This window comes from Ambystoma mexicanum, chromosome 13 (genome assembly GCF_040938575.1).
Source record: "Ambystoma mexicanum isolate Mex_15411 chromosome 13, UKY_AmexF1_1, whole genome shotgun sequence".
Taxonomy (NCBI): Eukaryota; Metazoa; Chordata; class Amphibia; order Caudata; family Ambystomatidae; genus Ambystoma; species Ambystoma mexicanum.
The window spans coordinates 136,097,731-136,123,259 of NC_090938.1; the positions used below are offsets into that span (position 1 = coordinate 136,097,731).

General features: G+C 46.1%; 1 protein-coding gene across 8 annotated transcripts in view; it reads right to left on the minus strand.

The window, feature by feature from the left end:
• Nucleotides 1-25,529, minus strand: part of LOC138520978 (F-actin-monooxygenase MICAL3-like) — a 247,756-nt gene that overhangs the window by 76,858 nt on the left and 145,369 nt on the right. For all 8 annotated transcript variants that reach the window (XM_069633453.1, XM_069633457.1, XM_069633459.1 and 5 more), the window contains exon 8: nt 25,017-25,274. In XM_069633453.1, coding sequence (XP_069489554.1) covers nt 25,017-25,274 — 258 coding nt within the window. The remainder of the gene's footprint in view (nt 1-25,016; nt 25,275-25,529) is intronic.

Below are 25,529 nucleotides of genomic sequence, written 5' to 3' on the forward strand. Positions count from 1 at the left end.
CGGGTTTGAGTGTGAGGAAGGGGATGGAGGACATGGGGAGAGAGGAGCACACTGGAGACAAGGGGGGGGCGAGAGGTCAGAGGAGGGCAGTAATTGAACAGATTAGGGGAGGGGCAGGCAGAGACACCTAGGGAGGGCCGAGACACCTGGGGGCACGGGCAGGCAAAGACAGCAAGGGGAGGAGGCAAACTGAGACACCAACGGGAGGAGACCAAGAGGAAGTGGCAGGCAGAGACCCCGAAGGGGACAGGCTGAGATACCAGGTCAGGTTGAAGGAAAATGTCTGAAGGAAGACCAGTACGGTATGAGAGGGCATGCCGGGCCTAAGGAACTTGATTCGGTCGATGCCCCAATCTGAAGAGGTCAAGCCCACTGTGGCAGGAGGAACAAACAAGTGGCTTTAACACGGAGGAGGAGATGGATCCGAATAGTAGGTGGGGAGGGGGTGAAGGAGCCATCTTAAACTCGCCTGTGGAAACTGGGGGAGGCACATCCAGTTGGCCCCGTTTTAAAGTGGAAAAGAAACTCGGCTACTACCCACATCATAGTGGAAACACAGCAACATCAACAGGATCTATAAGACGATCTGGAGGTAGTCATATCCAGCCAACAAGCTCAGAGACGACCACTTCAGAAGAGTGACGGGATGTACCCTAAACCTTGGGAACTTGATAAGAAAACCCACATACTCTTTGAATGGTAGATTTAGGACTATCCTGATGATGGGTACGTTTTTCTGAAGTCCAAATGGTGTGGGACTTCATACGACGTATCTCTTGGTATTAGGCACCCAATAATGCAGGCAAGTAACTTTTGTTATACTTTACATATCCAGCACACAGAGTGAAGTCAGTTAAGGTCAGTCAAGCACTTATAAGTATCACCTTTCCAAAATTGAGTATGGAGGGAAATAAAGGTTATACAGTACACAGTCTAGCAACTGTTATTAACAACTACACTCTCCCGGAGGGATATAGGCAGTTTGGTTCTTAGCAATAAAGTGTTCACAATTAAAACCTATGGAGGACCCAGCACTGCCAAAGGCAGTAGGATCAGAAGATGGACCTTTTGGGAACCAGTACAGCCAAAGCCCAATGTACAGTTCCAGTTCTAATGATCTTCAGAGGAAAAGTTACTTAAGCAGTCAGTAGTTCTTGAAGAAAATGCAGGGGCTCAAGGGGAGCCTACATAAGAGTACACAGGCTGCAAGGCCTGCACAGAGGAATTGAGGTCAACTCTGATTGGAAGAAAACAGCATTTCCCAAGCCAGGAAGCACCGAAAATGGCACAAGGTAATTACACCCAAACCCCACAGTACTTTAAAGATGAAGAAGGTGTAGGTGGCTTCCTTCTAGGTGCAATGTTGCAGACCCCGATTCCTGCTACTGGGCCATGGTGAAGAAAGAGGAACCTTGGGTGGGCTTCTGCAACAGCACTCGGGAAAAGGGGCTGGTAGCAATTCATTCAGCTTACTTCAATGGCTCCTTGTGGTTTTGGTGCCTTTTTTAGTGCCAAGAACAAATGAATATCACTGATTTGGTTCATTTTGTTTACTCGGTCCTGAACTCTGGTAATGGGACTTTTGGTGAAGAATTCCTTAAGGTCCACACAGATCCCTACAAAGTTTCAGCCAGATTTAATCTTTGGAAGACGATGCACTCGATAATGGTCCAGGTACTCCGGGTGTTGGTGTCCTGCAGCCCAGGAAAGTCGCAGGACGTCAGGCGATGGCCCACAAGAAAGAAGGTCTTGAGGCTAGTTGGTCCAACCAGCCTAAAGGAGGAAGTCGTTCTTGGCAGGTCTTCGCTGTCGATTTGAAAACCGTGTCAGCACAGCTGCAGGGCTTCACTGGTGCTTCAGCAGTCCAGGAAGGTGCTGCTGGCGTCTCTGCTCATCTCCTGCTTCAGATTCCTCGTTCTAGTGGTCAACTGTCTGTGGTCCCAAAATCCTTGCCTTTTATGCCAGATCCCATTCATTCACACTCATAGAGCTGTCAATCCTCTAGGACAGTCAGCTGCCCTTTTAGAACTGGTTTCAGACAGGCATACCTACAGAGAAAGGACAGGGAAGTTTGGGGCACCTCCCTCACTTCCTGCCTTGCCAGACACACTGGAGCTTGGGCTGTCTTCAGGGCTGAAGCCCACCAAAGGCAAAACTCACAAAGGACTGAAATCTACTCTATAGGACAGAAGAAACGACCAGAAGGAACTGCCAAACAAAAAATGGTAGAAAAAGAAAACAGGGGGCATTTTGAGAAAATGGTCAACCATGGATGCTGTACTGCAGCTGAGAAATCTGCCTGCTAGTAAACTGCACAAAAGCTAGTAAAAAGTAACCACTGCCACCACCCATTCAGGTTAGTCAGTTGTAACAAAACATTACATGAGGAGTCAGAGAAGGAGTTATAGTGTAACTTCCCAGCACCCCACGTAGGGGGGTGTGTGCTGGGCCCACAAAAGAAAAAGATATATAAGATAAAGGTTATCTCATTATTCTTGGGAGCTGTAATTCTCACAGGAAAATGTATTTAATCATCAAGAGGAGTTCAAGTGGCTCCCCAGTGACACTGCACAGAGGGTGGCTGGGTGACACTAAGCAAAAAGCAGATTCCTGTATTCCCCTATGGAGGTTACCAAACTCCATAAAACAGTACAAATAAAAAATCCCAGTCAGAGAAAAAGAAGGAGTGAGCGGTAAAACGTTCCACTCACTCAGGAGATTAAAATTAAACAAAGACCAGAGTCCAGCAAAAGTGCTGGGGCTCTGTCAGGGTAAAGGGAATTAGCACAGAAACTGAACATTCTCCCCAACACCCAACACCTCATGCTTTGAATTTGCCCCAGGAGACAACCTTTGTGTGTTGAATATAATCAATTTAGCCCAAGGATTGTGGCCATCCTCTCTGTGGACCCGACTCGGCTGTACGACAAGATATTGAAGAACAACCGAAGGGTCTGCCTACTAGCCATAGAATGAGCACCCCGCCCCCACCCCCCAAAGATATCATGTAATACTTCGCAGCACCCACTAAATGGCGGACTGTGCAAAGTATGTGAATTTATGCAGATTCACAAGCCACAGAAAAAAAAGAAAAAAATGTGTATATATATATATATATATATATATATATATATATATATATATATACACACACACACACACACACACCACAGTGTAATTGGTGGTGCAATGCCGCAATGCCTTGGTGGTGCAATCCCTATGTAAACCATTCTGTTATCATTTGTCACCCTTCACGTGTCTTCACAGCCTGCGCTAACCCACCAGATTATCACTACCCCCATGCTCAATGCAACATTGTAAAGGCACACAGGATTGGAATGACCTCTGTTGCTAGTTTCCTGTTGTTAAGAACTACACCTCTGCATGAAGAACCAACACCACCCTGCCAAATAAATGCGAAAATACCCCAAAATAAACAAGGCTTCGAGATAGAACACATTGAAGCAGCTATAGAGGCCAACCCACTGAGCTATCTGACCAACATCCTAATGATGCCGATGGAGATAATGAAAAAAGGAATTGTACGCCAAATAATGTTCCTTAATTAATTCTGTAATACAATCTTGACTTCACAGTCAACATGGCAGCATCATAAACATCAGGAGGTGGGCATGACATGCTGAATTGCAGCTGATGTGTCCTAACATCTGTTGGCCACACAGCATTACAACTACATTTGTAAAGATAAGCTGGACAATGCAATGGAAGGATGAAAGGATGGAGCTGCCTTAACTTTGGCGTGAGAGAAGAGGGGTTCACTGTGTGGCAGGGCAGGTCGGGAGGGCCTCAACCTCCTGCTGAAATGTCCCCTAGGTAGTTTATGATCTCCAGCGGAAGAAAGCCAGGGGTCCCACCAAAATGAACTATGCCTCAGATGCAGGTCCCAGGCAGAGAGACCGACCGTGGAGGTGTCCTACATGGTGAGGGTCTGCAGTGCTAGGCAATGGCGGAACATGATCCACCACAGTTTCCCATTGAAACCATGGCCAAATGATGCTAAATTATGATGCTGGTGTCACGAAATAAACCCTCCCCATACAGAGTCCCCCCTTTCAAGGGAGAGAGGTTATTCTGATACACTCCTCTACAAGGGGGAGAGGTTATTCTGCTACACTCCTCTACAAGGGGGAGAGGTTATTCTGCTACACTCCTCTACAAGGGAGAGAGCTGATTCTGATACACTCCTCTACAAGGGGGGAGAGCTTATTCTGCTACAGAGTCTCCCCCAACAAAGGGGTAGAGTTTATTCTGAAACAGAATCTCCCTCATCAAGCGGGAGAGTTTATTCTGCTAGGGAGTATCCCCTTTCAAGAGCGAGAGGTTATTCTGCTGCAGAGGCTCCCCATCAAGGGGGAGAGCTTATTCTGTTGCAGTCTCTAAGGGGAGAGTTTATTCTGCTACAGAGTCTCCCCTTTCAAGGGGGAGAGGTTATTCTGGTACAGAGGCTCCCCCATCATCAAGGGGGAGAGCTTGTTCTGATGCAGTCTCTAAGGGGGAGAGTTTATTCTGGTACAGTATCTCCCTTTTCAAGGGGAGTAGTTATTCGGCTATGGAGGCTCCCCCATCAAGGGGGAGAGTTTATTCTGGTACAGTGCCGCCGCCTCCCTCTTCAAGTGGGAGAGTTTATTCTGCTCCAGAATCTCCCCCATCAAGGGGGAAGAATTTATTCAGGTACAGTTTCTCCCCTTTCAAAGGGGAGTTTTTATTCTGCTACAGAGTCTCTCCCCATCAAGGTGATGACTCAACAATATTTCAACAGAGACTGGCCCGACTGGATTTTTCCAAAACCCTCCCTTGAAGAGGAAAGACACAGTTTAAAAGAAATGCCAGATGTTTAAGTGTTCAAAATGAGAGGAAATTAATTTATTGTCATGGGGAGAATTTATTTCACTGGGGGAGATTCCATTTCAGAATAAAGCCTCCCGGGGAATCTTTATTATGGGGGATGGTTTATTTCATGTCAACGGCCGGAGCATTTGCCAACATGGACACTAAACAGGTACGCCAATACAAACAGTACCAAATGCCTGACCAAAAAGTTGTTGCGAACCAAGACACACAAAAGTGCGGCCAAGCACCAAAAGGTGGGTTGGTTACTTTATGGCATGGGATATCCAATTGGTACCTTTTGCAAGGGGGACTTATGGACATACTTGGCCAAGAGGAGCCTGGAGCTCTAAGATTGATTATGGTTTTGTATCGACTAGACTGTTAGGGATGATTGACCCAATATCAATTTGTAATTTGCACTATGGAGATCATCTTGCTTTGAAATCAAAAGTTCATTTGCACTTGGGTACTCTTTCTGCAATGCCGGCATTGACAGTTATTGAATTTGATTGGCCAATGCTATCACTTACATGGCACCCTAAAATTTGTCAAACATTTTTCGAAACATGCTAGATGATCCGTGGTTTGTTTTGGGAGTGACTCAAGGGGGTATGGAATGTGTACTAGACAAGCTTCAAAATAGCTGGAGAACCCATGTACATCTGAACCAAATTAAGGCTTTGTATGCCGGTAGAGCTCCAACCATACATCGGCATTCCTATAACATCAAAATAGTGAATTTAAAAAAAGGAAAAAAGGAAACAGCTACGCTGCCTCAGAGCAATGGATTTTCACCTAAAGGTATACTATACCTATAAACAACAAATCATGCAAACAGATCAGTAAAGCTGAAAACTCTAAAGTGTGAAATTGCCATTTTCGATAATCAAAATATGATTCAGTTATTACTCGGAAATGATACAAGGCAGGTGTGGGGCACTTTGAGAACCCTTACTGGGGTCTCTGACTCATTAATAGAACCATCAATATCAGCATCAAAATGGGTGATTTCATAAAAGCTAAATTTGCTATGCCTTGTGCTTTTGTAAATGTGTGGCCCCCCAATTTAGAGAGCTCAATGGCTAGAACATGTCTATGGTCGATACAGGATATACCTGGGGTGACTGTTAAAACTAAGAGTTCTGGGGCTCCAGGGCCAGATTGCATCCCTCCGTGCCTTATTAAAGCTGAGCTGGATTTATGGGCCTCTATCTTAAAAACTAAATTTGACTCGATCCATCTGCTTGGACCCATCTTGGTGTTTGGCAATAATTATTCCCGTATAAAAGAAGGGGGCGAGGGATGATCCAAGCAACTTTAGACCTATAGCACAGATGGATGCCTCAGCTAAATTCTTCACCTGTTTATTACTAGATTCAATTAATTCCTATATCACACTAGCCAACTTGTTACCTATATTCCAAGTAGGGCTCCGTAAGAATATGGGATGTCCTCTTAATGTCACTATAATTGGCCACTTATACCTACATACTAAACATTCTAAAACAGGGCCCATCTATATGGCTGCCCTTGATCTTACCGCAGCTTTTGACTCAGTAATTAGAGCTTTGTTGTGGGGAAAAATGTTAAAGTATGGTTTTCCGGTCGATTTGGTTGACATTATAGCGTCACTCCATCAAGGGACCAACTATAGAATACGGCTGTCTAAAGATGGAGACATTACAGACTTGATACCTACTGATAAAGGGCTTAAACAGGGCTGCAACTTGGTGGCGGTCCTGTTTAACTTATATCTATTGGACCTTGAAGCCGTGTGGGATGAGGCAATTATCTTTCCGGTTAAATTAGGTGGTCTATTGTTAAATTGGTTAAGCTTTGCGGATGATTTATTATTCTTTGACCGTACTCCGTTTGGTCTGCCGACGAAGCTTGACTTATTCTATACTTGTGCTGCTCATAATAACCTACAAGTAAACCAAACCAAGTCCTATACTATGTCCTTTGTAGAGGGAACGAGGAGGTGATTCAAGTTTACTTGGTGCCTAAATGGTACTCCTATTACCCAGACTTTTTCAATGCACTACCTTGGCTATAATTTTGCCAGTACATATACAGTAGCCGCATGGAAGGAACTTCTGAATAATAAGGGAAAGGCATTTACCTCACAGATGAGGATTATATTCCGAAGATTTGGAACATTCTCCCTACTTCCCAACTTGCAGTTCTATTTATTAAAAATTGAACCCATTTTATTATATTCCTTGGACATTTGCTTATGTGACAAGCTCTTAGATGTTATTCAGGGGAGAATGTGGAAAATAGAGTTAGGGTTGGCATGATATACTCCTAATATGTTTATTTGTCACGAGTTAGGGTTATTACATCTGTCTGCTAAATGGCATTGGCGTCTTCTCTCTAGCTATGGGAAAATGTTGGCGAAGCCAAACGTGTCCCTTTTTTAGGACCTGGCAGTTATGATCAAAGATGGGAGTCCTCCATCGTTTCTGAAATTCAGAAATAAAATGGATGCGATTTTGCATGCTGCAATGATATCTAAGGAAGAATTAGTTATGGGTCTCCCTTCCAGTAAACTCAAATTGCAACGTTATTATTGGTGTCTTTTAGTAGACAGAATAAGTAAGAGTAAATCCTATTATGAATATGCAAAATGTACTCGTCAATGGGGTCATTGAGTAAGTTATCTAGAGATCTTCCCCTGTAATAAAGTGAGGAAAACATATATGCGATTTCGATTGAACCAAATCCAAACCAACGAAAAATTACAGCATTTGTATTGAGATAAAGCTAGGTTAAACTTGGGCCAATGTAGATTTTTTATTTTTTTTAATGTGCTTGAAACACAAACATTTAACTGTTTATTGCCCTTTTTTTGAGGCTGATAGGATGTTAATCCTTGTTGTATACTTGTTAACTGCTTCTCATTTGAGCAGACAGTGCTTGTGGGAAAGGTGCATGTGGGGAGAGAGTCAATCCCTACTCCTTAGTTTAGGAAATGTATTGCAGAAATTGAAGAAAATCTCTTTAACAGAGGGAACAATGTACCATGGCCCAGAAAAGAATGATCGGGGCTAATTATTTTGTTGATATTCTGTTTATATCTTGAATCAATTATGCCAAATTGCAATTTGATGATTGTATCATGATATTATATGTATCAAATGATATATTTAACTGATCGGAAAACAATGTACTCTATGAGATCTATTCAATTTTATTTGTTTTAACATCTTTTTTCCTTTAGATTGCTTATTGTTGATTTAATTTGGTAATGTTTAATAGTATTGAAATCGTCTTTTAAGTAATTCATTGATGAAATTTTGAGATTGTAAAGGATTTTTTTTTACCATAAACAAACAAAACAAAAAAAAGAAAATGACAAGTATTGGAGCATATCCATGTTTGCCCTCTCTCCCGCCTCAACCAATCAGCTTTCCGGAATGCTAGCCAGTAACATGGCGTCTGAACAGGTTTCATGAACCTATCAGGAAAGCAGCTTTGCGCTTTTCTGTGCTGCTCTCCAGCTCCTTTGGTGCACCTGTCCACAGTTATTTAACCCTGCATCATATTTCTATTTTTACTTTTTACAAAAGTAGTACATTTAGTACTGAAACGTCGAGTTCCCTTTTCCGCGGTCTAGCTTCCTATTTGCATACCGCATTAACACCTACGAGTTCCTTTCCCCTGACAGCTTGTTCTCTTAATCATTTCCTAATGTAACTGTTTCCAAACACAGAAGTGTGTTTACAGCAACGTTCTTCCTTTTTTTTTTAAACACTGCGCTCACAGGGCCCAAAGCAACCAGGTTATGTGTAACATTTGTCCATTCAGCTGACCGGTAATTCATGCCCTGAATGCACATTAAGTCAAGGATTTGGCTTTGGTAATCAGACAGGCTTAGTTCACAGTATTGCAAGCATCAACCTCACTTTAGGACGTCCATAATAGAGTAAAGATATCTTTCAGAAAGGCTAGAAGTGACAACGTTGTAGAGAGATGTTCTCCCAACTTCAATTTGATCCAACAGTTTTCGACTAAGTGTTGTACATTGTGAGAGATTCCTTTAGCCATTTTTCTCTCAACACTTTGGTACCCGGACATAAGAGAGTTAAATGGAACAAAGTTTCTTTCCTACATTCACATAGTCAACATTGAAAGTTCCTTTTCCCTTTCGCTTTCCTTACTTCCATAAGTTCTTTTGTGGGAAACAGATTAAGCCTAAAGCGCATGAATTGACAACGCCGGAATCTACAGGGAAATTTAGACAAGTATTTAGGCACCAAGCCCCATGCTCCAATGTCTGGGTATTGGTACCCATAATGTTTGGAGCTCCTCTGTGCCTCTATAGTCCGGATCCAGTCTAGATAATAAAGTTTTCGCTTGACTTTAAGCGGATTGGTAAGAAGTGTCGTTTCCGTCTCATTCACGTCATCAAGGATGGCTTTGCATACTGACCTCCAAGCCTTAAGCAGGGGATCTGAATCTACTCTCAAAGCCTTCCCTATGCAGGCCCAAGCGCTTTCAGAATTTACCTCGCAGCACTTTCAAAGTAGCGATAAAGATTTCCAGACTGTACATGCATATAGTGAGGTCAGACCGAGCTCGGCCCTTATAATTTCAGCAGGAACACAAGATGGTAGCCCAACACTTTTCTCCAGAAGAGCCCCTCCGATTTCCTCCAGATTTCATGTGAGAGAGTAAAAGATGCTTCTGCCCCGTAAGTTAAAATAGGCGAAACTGTCAAGCAGTAGAACTCTTTAACACCAGTTATTGAGAATTTGCAGTATCTACCCAATATCACTCTGGCTTGTGTGGTTAAACTTTTCATCTTACTTCGGAGCCCAAGCTCACGGTGTGTGTCCACCGCACTATCATTGAGGCACATACCCAGATACACTAGTGATGTAACATCGAAGATGTGTTCCCCTTTTAAGAACCACCCCCTAGCTTTCTTTGCTGCAGGTCTCTTCTTTTGTCCAAATAGAAGAATCCTCGATTTCTGGACGTTGATTTTGAGTAGATTAGCATTAACATAGTCCTCTAATGCTTTCAATTGTCTTTGGAGACCTATTTGGTTTCATCGAAGAGGATCAAGTCATCAGCATACATTAATCGACCAATCGCCACCCCTGCTAGATGGGGCGGCAAGTACCTCACATGCTCCAGAGCAGAGTCCACATCAGAGATGAACAAATTGAACACTGCTGGTGCCAGTGGTCAACCTTGCTTTAAAAGGTTAAATGTTAAATGTTTCAATTTGGTTGCTTAAATTCCCCTTCCCATCCACCCTGATTTGCAGAGTGGTTTCTTCATGAAGCAGTCTCAAAGTCTCCCCTATGTTGTCCGGGCATCCCCATCGTTTCAACTTGGCCCAGAGCCGTCGTCGGTCTATTGTATCGAATGCCTGGGCCAAGTCGATTGAAGCAAGATAACTCTGCCCCATTTTTCTTCTTGGCCCTGGACTTCAGAATATTGATTACAAAGAGGTTCAGGGCCGTTCCTGTCCCCTTCACGAAGCCAGCTTGCCACAGCGTGTAATGATGCAAATCTTTCACCCAGATATTTCGACAACAGGGCCTTCAACAACAGAGATCCAAAAATGTTGCCCATCACATCCAAGAGGGTGATAGGCCTGTAATTACTTGGGTCAGACCTATCGACCCTCTTGAAGATCAGAACCACTATGGAGTTTTTCCAAGAATCCAGAATTCTTTTTTCCCCTTTTGATGTGTGTGAACCATTCATGCATTTTCGTAGCCCATTTCTCAAGATCCAGTTTGAGGGTTAGGTTTGTTACACCATCGGGGCCCGCGGCCTTGGGATTGCATGCTCTCTTTATACAGTCCAAGATTTCACTCTTAGCTGTTGAGAAATTCCATGAGTTATCGGTCTTCTGCTCCTTAACAATTAAAGATCTTTCAGGTAGAGAATATAGTATACCTAAATGTCTTTGCCAGGACACAACAGGCACCGGATTCAAGGTCAATGCTGCCTGAGGCGCATAGGCGTCATTCATCAGTCTCCAAACTTCAGTCATTTTCTTTGAGACGATACTATATAACATTTTCTCAGCATCTTGTTGGAGCATCCATTGTTTGTGGCTTATTAACCAATTGAGGCCCCGAGTTCCCATAGAGGTCTGGGGTTGGTCGATCTCTTCTCACTTCCGGGATTATTAGGACCCTTCTCTCCATCTTCCTCTTTCCCGAATTTACTGGGGCAACTGGAGAGTCCTGTGACTCAACTCCGTCCTCTTCCTCCTTGCTGATTTTATTAGCGATATCTCTGGAAGTTTCATGTATCAACATGTACGAGATATCCTCTTCATCTCCCTGCTCAGTATAGACCTCAAGTTCTTCTTCACCCAAAGAGGAGTAGGTAAAAAGGTTGATCAAGTCAATTAAGTCCTCTTCATCCCGGATTGCTGGGTCCTTATAAGGGTGGGGGTATCTGTTCTCGAATCTCCTTGTATTAACCTGGGTTCTTGGCACACTGGTCTTGAGGGTCGTTTCTCTAGTCATTGAATCATCTATTTGATTGATAGAGTTGTCCAGGCTCTCACTCCTGGTACAAGGAGCCACTCAATTTCGGGCTAAAGCACCAGGAGGAAGGCTACTCCCCAGTTGTCAGTGGAATAAAATTTCTTACAGCAGAACTATCTTTCCCCCTAGATTTGTGCTGGGAGGGAATGGACCTCGCCATACGTTTCTTCCCGGTTACGACTTCACCCTTTTCCTTAGTTTCTTCTTTAGAGCAGCTCTTACAGCTTGGGAGGATTTGTTGCCTTGACCCCTTTTGCCATCCATCAATTTATGGAATATGCCAAATTTCTTCTTCGGCTGCTCTTCCGTCGGGATCTCGATGTCAGCTGCCTGAACAAGGACTTTCTCCAACAATAGCTCATAATGAGATTGCCCCAGTCTTATTAAGGGACCTTCCAATTGCTGAAAATCTAAACGGCTAAGAAGACAAATCTGGCTGACCTCTCGATTCGATTCCCCTGCCACCTGATCCTTGGTAGGCAGTTTGCAGAATGCCTCTTTCCAGCCCTATGAGCCTTAGCCAGAAGATCGGCCTCCCCCCTCCTGCACAGGCGTACTGCCAGATAAGAGTGCGTCGTCTTCGTTTATTTCAAATCTGCATGTACATAGCCCCACATCAGAGCGTCTCTTGGTTTTGTCTCTCGTTGCCGTCTCAATTAGGCTCTGGAGGATGTTAGTAGTATCCTCCTTATTTTTTTTGCTAAGTTCCCTTGTATGGCCGTTATGAAGCCTTCTAAAAATAGGAGTTTAGTATGCACCATGGCCATTACCGTAGTTTGGTTTCTGATTTGCCCACTCATTGTTTCATGTAGCTTCATATATGGCGCAAGGGTCAATGATAGAGACGCAAGTAAGCCAGCATCAATCCCATGCTGAGCCGTTTGCCCATCCACCATTTGTACAGGTGCGAGTCTGATTATTGGGCGCATTTACGCTTAGAGGCAATACTTCCTCTTCCGTCAGATCCTGCATGATGGACTCTAGATTTGAATTGGACAGGGAAGGGCGGCATTGTTGGCTCTTGTCCAAGGTCAATGTCATTTTTTTATTCTGGGCCGGAGAATAATCCTGAGAGGATTGAATCTCATCCCTCCTTCTTTTATTCTGGCGGCCATCAATAGGTGATAGGTTTGCCTTCTGGGAGTTGCATATCTGAGCTTGCACATAATTTTGGCCGGAAACCTTTCCTTTATCCTTTCCTTTGTCCTGTGGAGCACACAGGAATACAGAGGCCACTTCTTTATCGATGGAATTTAATTTTGCAACTGATTTACTTGCAATTGTCCCTCCTGATCCTTCCGACTCACAACGTAATGATAATATGTTACTTATATAGCACTTTCGACAAAGCGCTGTACAGAGAACATGTTCACATAAAATGTAATACCCAACTGAAGTTTGCACTCATTTAATAAGCTTTGTTTATTGCATTGGTTGGCAGCGCCCAACCCCATAAGTATCACAACGCTGGTACAACTTGGTGAGCAGGGAAAACACAGTACAGTACAGAGCAAGAGAGGTAACCAGGTGCAAAAGCAACATAATAGTACAAGGTCCGGAGAGGAGGTTAAAGATCTGGGAGGTCACTTTGAAGAATAAAAGGTCTTGCCAGGATTTGAACCTGTGACTCAAACTCAGATTACAACAGCATGTGCTCAGCCCTCTGAGCTATCTTACCGGCTAGCTGGCAAGAGCGTGTTTTCTTTGGCATTGCAGTTTATTACTGGTGTTAAGGCCAAAGGCAACATAAGTATTCTTCATTCTTACATTGGGGTGGGGGCATTCGTGCAGCTAGCAAGGCAATGTTTTTTTTATTATGGAATGACATGTTTTTACTGCCGTTAGGGAGAAAATACAACACAATGAGAGTTCTTATATGGGGAGTGGGGGATTTGTGTAGCCAGCAAGGATATGTTTTCTTACTGTGGCATGGCTTGTTTTCACTGACATTAAGGCAAAGCCAACAGAGGTATGTTCTTACATGGGGATACTGGCATGTATTAGCAGAGCCAGCATAAACATGCTTTGTTATAGTATCCTTACTGGCATTATGGACACAGCAAACAGGAGTATTTTCCTATGTGGAAATAGTGGAATATATAGGTGCGCCAGAATGGACATGCTCGAGCACAACCGATATGAACATGCTTTTTTTACACTTGCAGAGTACTGGCATAAAGTGGGCAAAGGCATTATGAAAATGCACTTCACAACACTGCAACAACACATAGGCAACACCAAAAGCACACGAGGACTGACATCGATCCAATACTCGCACCGAAGCTCAGCACCCGGTGTATACTGTGTTGAAGCTGCCAACAGAACACCACTCCTCTCACTATCCTACTCCCGCTTCACCTACTAACCCATCCCACCTTCTCATTTGCAGATCCGCCAGAGCGCCTAGGGACCAACTCAGTTAGTGACGGTGCGCGGTACAAATACCTTTAACATTAACATTTAACAAAATGCTCCTGTGCATTGTTGGTGGCTTGGCATCTAGTGGACTTTATGTCTTACCCGGCAAAACCGATTGTAAACTGTGTGGCTTTTCTACCTAATTTATCACAGAAGGTGTACTGAAAAATGCACTATTTTAACCCATTATTTAAAAACTTTTCTCAAGGGAAAACCTCCCCCTTGATTGGTTTGCCCTCCCTCACTACTCTATGTCACTCCTGTGCATTTGGCTGGGGGCAGAACAAGTGCCCTTCCTTCTGCAGGCCCTACTACATTAGCTCCAGGCCCCACTTGTTACAGAATCCTGGCTACGCCTCTGGTGAGTTGGGGTGAAAGATAGACCTAATGGGGCAAAGGAAAGCGTGATATCTACTCAGCCTCCTGGACTTTGGGAGGGGGCGGTAAGATGGTGGGATAATCAGTAGCGCAATAAGTTTAATGTCCCGTCTCACTAGCAGTTTTCAAAACTGCCATCCAGCCCCACCAAAATTCTGAGGCTGGCTCCGCCCCTGGTTACAGTTCTTTCATGCTGTGCCAAATCAGGACCATGGTGGAGCGAGGAAGCGTTAGGAGGCTAGGACAATGGGGTTCAAACTTATTTATGCAGAGCCCCATTCTGTAAAAATGTTGTCCCCCCCCACGAAAATATTGCTGCTGGGTGCCCTAGATGTAATTTCTGCTTACATTTTCTATTAAAATCAGTCACTGTACTCCTCCCTTCCGGAAGAGCCTTGCTCCCCCCCCTCCGGAGACTGTTCAGAGGGTGAATAAAAGATAAACAGATGCAAGGAGAGAGAGAAGGTTAAAGAGAGAAAGACACACATTAGCAGAGCATAAAAGGCAAGGGTCCGCAACGTGGCGGCTTTCAAGAGGTTTTGGACTACGACTCCCATGATCCCTCATCATCGACTATGCTCGCTTGGGCCAATGGAAGTTGTAGTCCAACACCTCTGGAGAGCCAAAAGGTTGCAGACCCCTGATTTAGGGTTTCAGACTTTATATGGCCCTTTCTAGTCTCCCCCTCTTCATTTCTCTCCACGTTGGCCTCTCACATAGACTATTCTTGGCTTGGCCATTAGGCTCAGCATTCAGAGAATTACAGGATTGGGGTTCCTTTTGTGGGAGAAATAAAACAAAACATGCTCCCGGGCAATATAAAAGTGGACATGCCTTAAGTGCCAGCTTGAGTGTATCTTAATTAGAAATGCCCATTTGCCACTCTGAAACTGCCCTTCTCCTTCAGACACTTCAGAATTCCCCCTTCTGATCTATGATCTACTTAATGCAGATCTTGAAGGGTCCTGTTTCCCCCTCTTCCATTTTGTTTCCCCCCCGCACTCTTCTATACACGCTGGCATTTCTCACAGGTGCCTTGGCAATTCCTAGAATAGCCTCAATGTAAAAGGGGTTAAGCCTCCACTCTTCATGGATGCGCCCGAGTACAACTCGTGTCCATCACACAATCCTGCACAGACTAACTCTCGTACCACTGCACAGGGGACTAGAATCTGCCATCACAGAAGAGGCTCTGCTTTAGGAGTGGGCTGCATTGCCCCCGTTTTCATCAGCACCCCATCTGATCCCTTGGCAATGGCTACACATATGCAGGTAGTTCCTTCTACCAGCACTACCTATCCCAGAATCCTTGCTTTTCTAATTCCTACGTGAATGGTTCCAACCATTCTTCTCCATGTAATTGTTTCCTACACTCCACTCCCAACAGGCTCAGATAAAACACTACCATTCCCACAATCCCCTTTGTTCATTTCTCTATCCCAGCTATTCCCGTTTACCCCGCAAACCCTACCAATCCTCTCCTTCCGATTATCATTTTCCGAATTCTCACAAACCCTCCTACTTATTTCACAAACCTTCACCTATCCCGTCCCATAGGAACCCCTCCCCTTTCCAATACAAAGAACATAATTTTTGATAACACCTCATCTCCATCCTACCCCGTAGGACATGTCCAAACTCTACCTCTACCCCTTTCCGACACCCACACTTTTCCCCAATGTAGAAAACAATGGACTGGTAATAAAACTGTGACTGATATGTCCCAACCCGAGGTTCAGGCAAAGTCAGGCAATTAAATTAAATCACACACACCTGACAGCCCTTCCTTTTCCCCACAGGGATAAAAGGTGGAGTAAAAGAGCACAGGAGACAGCACGACAAAACGTCTAATCAGGCGCGGCAGTTCAAGAGAAGGAGAAAGGCGGCAGAAATCGAGAGGGTGGCGAGGAGAGAAGTGACCTTGCCCTTTTCTTCCTAGGCTTGCTGAACCTTCGTGGAAGAGAGCCTAATACAGGGAACAATAGCACAAATATTGTGCAGCAGATGTCAACGGTAAACAGGGCAAGCCTATGCCGGGTGAGCCCGACCGAGGGATGCTGACGAGAGGGGCACAGTCTAAAGATCTGAGAAACAGTGTGTTGACAGAGGTGAACCGGCCAAGGGATGTCCACTATCAACTGTTTGAAAAGACATTGAGAAACCAAGGGAAGTGAAACCCGCTAAAGAGAAGGATCCGAACCAGACCAAGGGAGATCCAGGGGGGAAGCCTTACACAAGTATTGGCAGTCAAGAGGGGTCTGAGCCTGACCGAGGGAGATCTAGGGGTGAAGCTATCACCCAAAAGTTATTTGAGAAAACAACCGTCATAAAATTTGTGAAATGAGATAGGTTAAGAAGGGTCAGCGCCCAGAAGTGGGTGACCCAGAGGAGAAGCCATAACCCTATGTGAAACTGTGGTAAACAATTGAGAAGGGTCAGCGCCCAGAAGAGTGGGACCCTGTGCTGAACCCATCACCCAGCGACCATTGGAAGTGAACTTTCATTTGTCAAAGGAACTTTTGTTTTTGTTAGTTGAATACCTTGGGTCCTCGAAGGCAGGAGACTTTCAAAGAAATGAGACTTGGCCATCGACGGTCCTGAGAGCTGCCACTAGAACAGTTATCTTGTGCTAGAGAAGCCTGAGACGTTACTGTGCTCCAAGATCCCACCTTACCCTGTGCTCAAAACGTGGGGAAGGGAGACCCAGGTGACCGCATCCTGACATATTATTGGGGGACACTTCTTCCTTTTCTCGAGAACTATCCCACATCCTTTTTAATTAACTCTGACGTTTGCCAATACTTTTCTTAGTATAGGCCCTTTTATTTTGACACAACGCCACTAGGACTGCCTTATTTTCATTTGATGGTTTTGGTTTAGGTTTAGGCGTTTTTCCACCCTGCAACCATTGTTTAATAAACAGCCTTGAACCGTGATCACTTGTGTCTGTCTTTACTTTTGCCACCATGAGTTTGTCAAGGTCAAGAGTACAAACAACCAACAGCTCTGGTCTCCTCTCGACGACGTAGGAAAAAGGTTGAAAGCACGGACAACAGCTCTAGTCTCCTCTCGACATAGGGAAAGGTCAAGAGCACAAACAACCAACAGCGCAAATCTCCTTTCGACATAGGGAGAGGTCAAGAGCATGGACAACCAACAGCGCTAGTCTCCTCCTTACAAAAGTATCAAATATAGGGAGAGGTCAAGAGCATGGACAAGCAATAGCTCTCGTCTCCTCTTGACATAGGGAAAGGCCAAAAGCATGGACAACCAATAGCGCTAGTATCCTTTTGACATAGGGAGAGGTCAAGAGCACGGACAACCAACAGTGCTAGTCTCCTCCTTACAAAAGTTTCAAATAGAGGGAGAGGTCAAGAGCACGAACAGCTGTATCAGTTCCTTCTCGAATGTCTCTGCCACTGCAAGGACTTCAAACTTGCTACAATAAACAGAGGACTTTCCCTCCGCAATGAAGACATCTTTCATGAACTGTACCTCGAGTTCTCCCCCGCCCCTCCTTGACTCAGATTGAGAAGATCTAGGTTCTGGTCTCGTGGCATTACCGGGGCAAGCACATGCGACCATGTCCTGGAAGAGATACCAAAACCCACAGCCTGGCCTAGTGGACTATAAGAAGGATAGTTGATTGGTAGGACACTCCCAAATGAGGATGGGCTTTTATCTGTTCCCATGTGCGTGCAGTGGTCTAATCCTCCTCTCCCGGCAGCCCTGATGGCCAGGCAGTTTGTTTTTGGGACTCCAATAATGTGGTTGAGAAGATGCTTTTAAGTCAAGGCTGGTCTCTCCACAGTCCCCTGCAAACACCACAGAGTACAACACTCCTGCCTGCACCGCCCTTACCGCCATGCATCGAAATGGGGACAGGAGAGGGAACCCCAGTACACGAAAGAATCTGAATTTCTGGGAGACCTCCCGCACAAAAATGCCAAAAAAGATTCTTATCTTGTAAGTGCTTGTGAGAAACGAGTGGGTTTTGGAACCACTAATAAACGTACAGGAATGTAGTGTCCTTTCAGACATGATGGAACTTCTGCTGGACTGAACGCTATTTATATGTATTGCTTAAATATGTAGGTGCTTTAGCTGCAATGCGCGTGCCGGGCTCATGTTAACCGCTGGGACTGTGGGATCGGATTGGCCATTCGTTATATTTCTCTGGCCTGGACCGTCTTCTAGCCGATGGTTCCCGTGTCAGTGGGTTACCTTTCCTTGGCGAGAGAGAGGAATCAGCGAGAGACAGAGAGATCGGCGAGAGACAGAGAGGACACAGAGAGAGAGATATCAGCGGGAGAGAGAAAAAGATCAGCGAGAGAGAGTTCAAGGAGAGAGAGAGAGATCAAGGAGAGAGAGATCAAGGAGAGAGAGAGAGATCAAGGAGAGAGAGGGAGATCAAGGAGAGGGAGATCAAGGGGAGGGAGATCAAGGGGGGGGGGAGAGAGAGAGAGATCAAGGGGAGGGAGATCAAGGGGGGGGGGAGAGAGAGAGAGATCAAGGAGAGAGAGATTAAGGAGAGAGAGCGAGATCAAAGAGAGAGATCAAGGAGAGAGAGTTCAAAGAGAGAGAGAGTGAGATCAAGGAGAGAGAGAGAGTGAGATCAAGGGGAGAGAGAGCGAGATCAAGGAGAGAGAGAGATATCAAGGAGAGAGAGAGATATCAAGGAGAGAGAGAGAGATCAAGGAGAGAGAGAGAGATCAAGGAGAGAGAGAGAGAGAGATCAAGGAGAGAGAGAGCGAGAGATCAAGGAGAGAGAGCGAGAGCTCAAGGACAGAGAGCGAGATCAAGGAGAGAGAGAGCTCAAGGAGAGAGAGCGAGATCAAGGAGCGAGAGAGAGATCAAGGAGCGAGAGAGAGATCAAGGAGCGAGAGAGAGATCAAGGAGCGAGAGAGAGATCAAGGAGCGAGAGAGAGAGATCAAGGAGAGAGAGAGAGATCAAGGAGAGAGAGAGAGTTCAAGGAGAGAGAGAGAGTTCAAGGAGAGAGAGTTCAAGGAGAGAGAGAGAGTTCAAGGAGAGAGAGTTCAAGGAGAGAGATCAAGGAGAGAGATCAAGGAGAGAGAGCGAGATCAAGGAGAGAGAGAGAGATCAAGGAGAGAGATCAAGGAGAGAGATCAAGGAGAGAGAGATCAAGGAGAGAGAGATCAGGAGAGAGAGATCAAGGAGAGAGAGATCAAGGAGAGGGAGAGAGCAAGATCAAGGAGAGAGATCAAGGAGAGAGAGTGAGAGAGAGAGAGAGAGATCAAGGAGAGAGAGATCAAGAATAGAGAGATCATGGAGAGCGAGAGATCAGGGAGAGAGAGATCAAAGAAAGAGAGAGAGATCAAGGAGAGAGAGAGAGATCGAGAGAGATCAAGGAGCGAGAGAGATCAAGGAGAGAGAGCGAGATCAAGGAGAGAGATCAAGGAGAGAGATCAAGGAGAGAGAGAGAGAGAGAGATCAGCGAGTGTGCGTGTGTGTGTCAACGACGAGAGGTTGCCTGTTCGAGCTGAGACAGAGAGAGGCGATGTGGGCCTTAACCTTCCCAGGAGCCCTGTGCCCCACCCAACATCTGGGGAGGGCGAGGGGGAGAAATGCCGCCTTGTTTGACTGGCCAAACACTTTAATAAAAAAGTGTAAGACCGGACAATGCCAGGTTAACTGGCAGGTGAAGGGTGTGAAACCAAGGGCACTCTCAAATAACACATCATGGCAAACATTACACACAATAACAACACGACTGAACTGGACATGGCGTTGGAGAGCACAACAGAGTATGCGCGCGCATGACACAAGTGTGACAAAAGTAGGCAGTCTGTATAACAGCATAGCGTACTGCTGCGTTGCATCAAAACAGTGTGGGCATTGGAAAGGCACTTGCCAGGCACGGGTGTCGTGGTATTAACTGGCCATCAAGGGTAGTAGTTGCAAAATGGTTCGAGTACCTGGGCATCTAATAGCAGTGTCAGGCAAATGCCTAATACTTCAACAGAAGCCAAAAGTGTTGGTTTTCCCAATGCTTGTTTTTAACAGCACTTCTGTGTAGGAAACAGGGTTCTTATAAATCGAGTGGCTGAAGGCAGACCTGGTTAAGACATTTCATTACATCAGTAGCATATTTACAGCACAGAGCAAGTCATTAACTCTCAGGAAATTGCTTTGAAAAACAGGGCAGGCCCTTTGAGTGCAAAGTTGGTAAGGCTTGCAAAAACTACCTCAAAGAGATACCCGGTCCAGTAGGATGTGTTTTTGGCGGGAAGTTGGGGGCGGGGGTGTCCATAGAGATTAGCATGCCATGGGCGCTCAATGGGTGGGTAAATAACCAAACATCTACACGCTTTCTGTCCCTAGTCATATGCCACTTGTCCCTAGCTGTTCTCTTTTTGGCTTATAGATGGCGCAGGCTCAAGCTAATAGTCCAAACTAAAAATGGAAAGGAGCCTTCAGAGTGAGCATTAACGTCCGTCTGGTTTTTAGGCAATTAACCTCTATTTGAGAATGGCGCTATTGCGAATCCCACAGCTCTACATTAACTAACCAGCGCTCTATGTTCGCAGCCTCGAGCGCCCTGAAACGGTAAACTGAATTACCGGGGACGTGTACACCCCTCCCCAACACTGCATTATGAGATGACAATCAGCCAACACACAGACTTCGGCTTCTACAAAGCAATAGATAAGAGAAGTGGGTGGGGCGGCGGCAGGTGGAGACGTGCAGTGTTCGATGCCTCCGGGTACCGAGGTGCCACGGGCCTTGCAAGCCACAGCCAGTCCCTGACTCCCTGCCAGGTGAGGTGCAGAGAGCAAGGCGGGGCCCTGCACAGCACAGCTGGGCCACCCCGGGCGCAGTGACGCAGCCAGCCAACCATAAACAAACGAGGGCAGAGGGCAGAAGCACAGGGCCCTGCAGTCTCCTGTGCACAAAACAAACAATAAAGGCGGACACTAACCGTGGGCGCCCCGCCCAGTCCCTCAACAAAGTCACAAACACCAAAAGACGACACTGCCATCAGACTATGCCACGTGACTCCCGGGAAACGCAAAGAGAAACACATTTACAAGGCAACCCTTACCACTCGTCTACAAACACTCTTGAAGAGACAGCCACTAGAAATCTCAAGCTAGGAAGATTGTAGGTCTCTCAACAATCACCACAGCACCAGCAAAAAACTACAACCAGCAGACTGTCCCTATTTGCCCAACCCCATTTTTTTCATTTATTACGTGCTTCATGCATACACTGAGTCCCAGGTAGCAGGCTGCTGTGGCTTCCCCAAAGGATTGGACACCTTCATTGTTCATGATAAACCGCATGCATTGCACGTCACTACACCGAACAACGAAATCGCACAACAGCACGCGACAACTGCCGACTGAAGAAAATAAATAAATAAATAAATAAATCACACCTACGCTCAGCGGTGTAAACTGAACGGAAGCTGCCAACAGCACATCACAGCTCTCTTGGCGCTTTTTCCTGTTCAGTCCCACTAACTCACCCTGCCCTCTTGCTTTTCAGATCCGCCAGGCAGTGGTCGAAGTGTACAAAAAGAAGTAGTGGTCCTATGTTCCCTGCTGACCTGCACCCACTCCCCACAAACCCCATCACCACGCCCCCTCCCACACACAATACAAACGCTCAAACACATGCACCTGCTGTTTAATGGAACATTCAGTGTAGTGCACTGAAAGTGCAAGTTTCAAATGCTTCCTACACTTTTATTTTAAAACGAAACATTTCTGGATCAGTTTCTTTTTCAAATAAAAGTATAGGAACAGTAAAACTTAATTGAAGAAAGTAGAGGAGCACGGCCCCCAACCGCTCCTGCTCACTTCGACCACTGCCGCCAGGGGACCACTCTGGTGGAGATTGTGCGTGGTATAAATATCCTCTAACATAACTATATGTACCGCTTGAGCAGGGCCTCTCTAATAATAATAATCATTTGGAATTTATATAGCGCTGCGAAACCTCAGGTATCTGAGCGCTGCTTATTATTACCCACGGTGTCTGGTGCTCATTTATCGACCTCGGAAGGATGAAAGGCTGAGTTTGGCCACGCCGGGATTCGAACCAGCGTTAGCAGGCTCTGCACGGATGTCAAAGTGAGCGGCTTATCACAGCTCTCCGTCAGGAGCAGCGCCGGAATGCGTCCTGTAGGTGCACTTCCCGCACTTCTACTGCTGCAGCGCCCCGTTTCCATCGAGTCTGGCACAAACTGCAAGCTCTGGGCTTATTTCCCACATGCAAACACTGGATAACCAATACGGGGGTCACATTACGCCACTCCATGGTCAAACGTTGGTGATCGGAAGCTACTGCAATGGCGACTTGGTGCAGTGTAACAGACTAATTATTATCAGCACATAATCAAGGCAGAAACACCCGTCAAAATCCTGAAAAATGGTCCCAATACTGGCCCAGATGTCAAAGTCAAGACAGACATTAGGCCTGGAACAACAGTCAGGCATCAGACTGGGTCATATCCACATTGAATACCGGTGACACAGGAGGGCGCGCATCAATCAGGCCCTTCCCTATCCAACGGAAAAGCACCTGATCTTGCCTTATATATCCCCAATACCTGAAGTAACATCCAGGACACAACATCAGAAGCTATATTATCCAATAGCAAGGAGGAAACCGGCATCAATTTCTGGCTTAACCATCAACGACCTATGCTACGAGGGAGCCGAGTGGTACTCTTTTGTTGGGGGGCTGTGTTGATGAGGACCAAAAACATGCAATAGACATATGGGTTCCACAAAACAGCTACCCTCCTTCACACGCACAAGGTGTGAATATCCACACTAGACGCAGATACAGAGCTGTCTTATTTTATTTAGACAGCGGTACACATTCTCATAAAAGAGTACATTTTTGAATCATATACAAAACGCTTTTTCAACATGTTATAACACATAAAAAACAATTTTATGTTCACAATCTTGATCACAAAACACAGTGCTGAACAAGTCTGGTGTTACTGTCGAGATGAAATTGAGGTTAGTAAGGGACGTGAGGGCTACAATTATAACAATATATTGGCCCTCTTGATTTTTCTTCCTTTTAAAATGACATACAATTACCTCCACCAGAGGGCCTGTGAGTCACCAGAAGCCATTACCTTGCCAGAGGCCTACTAATCACCAGAAGCCATTACCTCTATCAGAAGGCCCACAAGTCACAAGAAGCGATTACCTCCCCAGAAGGCCTACGAGGCACCAGAAGCCATTACCTCGCCAGAAGGTCTACGAGTCACCATAAGCCATTACCTCCCCAGAAGGCCTATGAGTCACCAGAAGCCATTACCTTCACCAGAAGGCCTACCAGTCACCAGAAGCCATTACCTCTATCAGAAGGCCCACAAGTCACCAGAAGCGATTACCTCCCCAGAAGGCCTATGAGTCACCAGAAGCCATTACCTCCACCAGAAGGCCTATGAGTCACCAGAAGCCATTACCTCCATCAGAAGGCCTACGAGTCACCAGAAGGCCTACGAGTCACCAGAAGCCATTACCTCTATCAGAAGGCCCACAAGTCAGCAGAAGCGATTACCTCCCCAGAAGGCCTACGAGGCACCAGAAGCCATTACCTCGCCAGAAGGCCTACGAGTCACCAGAAGCCATTACCTCCACCAGAAGGCCTACAAGTCACAATAAGCCATTACCTCCCCAGAAGGCCTATGAGTCACCAGAAGCCATTACCTCCACCAGAAGGCCTACGAGTCACCAGAAGCCATTACCTCGCCAGAAGGCCTACGAGTCACCAGAAGCCATTATCTCCACCAGAAGGCCTACAAGTCACCAGAAGTCATTACCTCCACCAGAAAACCTAGGAGTCACTAGAAGCCATTACCTCCACCAGCAGGCTTACGAGTCACCAGAAGCCATTACCTCCACCAGAAGGCCTACGAGTCACCATAAGCCATTACCTCCACCAGAAGGCCCACAAGTCACCAGAAGCCATTACCTCACCAGAAGGCCCACCATCAGAAGGCCTACGAGTCACCAGAAGCCATTACCTCCACCAGAAGGCCTACGAGTCACCATAAGCCATTACCTCCACCAGAAGGCCCACGAGTCACCAGAAGCGATTACCTCCCCAGAAGGCCTATGAGTCACCAGAAGCCATTACCTTCACCAGAAGGCCTACCAGTCACCAGAAGCCATTACCTCCACCAGAAGGCCTACGAGTCACTAGAAGCCATTACCTCGCCAGAAGGCCTACGAGTCACCAGAAGCCATTACCTCCACCAGAAGGCCCCTTAGTCATCAGAAGCCATTACCTCGCCAGAAGGCCTACGAGTCACCATAAGCCATTACCTCCACCAGAAGGCCTACGAGTCACTAGAAGCCATTACCCTCCACCAGAAGGCCTACGAGTCACCATAAGCCATTACCTCCACCAGAAGGCCCACGAGTCACCACAAGCCATTACCTCCACCAGAAGGACCACGAGTCACCACAAGCCATTACCTCCCCAGAAGGCCTATGAGTCACCATAAGCCATTACCTCCACCAGAAGGCCTACGAGTCACTAGAAGCCATTACCCTCCACCAGAAGGCCTACGAGTCACCATAAGCCATTACCTCCACCAGAAGGCCCACGAGTCACCACAAGCCATTACCTCCACCAGAAGGACCACGAGTCACCACAAGCCATTACCTCCCCAGAAGGCCTATGAGTCACCAGAAGCCATTACCTTCACCAGAAGGCCTACCAGTCACCAGAAGCCATTACCTCCACCAGAAAGCCTATGAGTCACTAGAAGCCATTACCTCGCCAAAAGGACTACGAGTCACTAGAGGCCATTACCTCCACCAGAAGGCCTACGAGTCACCAGAAGCCATTACCTCCACCAGGCAGTCTCCGACTAGTCCAATCAGCAGACGCGCCCCATTGCGCTCCCGGACCAGGGCGGCGTTCTCCGCTCGGTACATGCAAGTGAAGTCGAACATGTCCACATCCGGCCGCTGATGGTGGTTGAGTGCAAAATCCATTTGTGGCAGCTGGTAGCGCGTGGAGAAGTTGGCAGCATCCTGGGCGTACTTGAAGAGGGCCTCAGCGTTCACATTATCAGAGGAAAGGAGGTGCTCCGTGTCCGGCAGATCCTGTAGAGGGAGTTTACAGGCAAAAAAGAAAGGTCTTCATCACTGGAGTGGAACGACACAGTAGGGCGCATTTGTGAAGAACTACAACCCATGCGAACGCAAGCACTATGAGGGAGAGTTATGTATTTTTTGGGAGTTTGTATGGATCGTAAGGCTAGCCTCCAAAATTGGAGGGGTTAGCAGACATTAACCAGATCACATAGCCTGGGTCAGACATGAGAACAAATAGAACTAATCACAGTAACATGTTTGGAA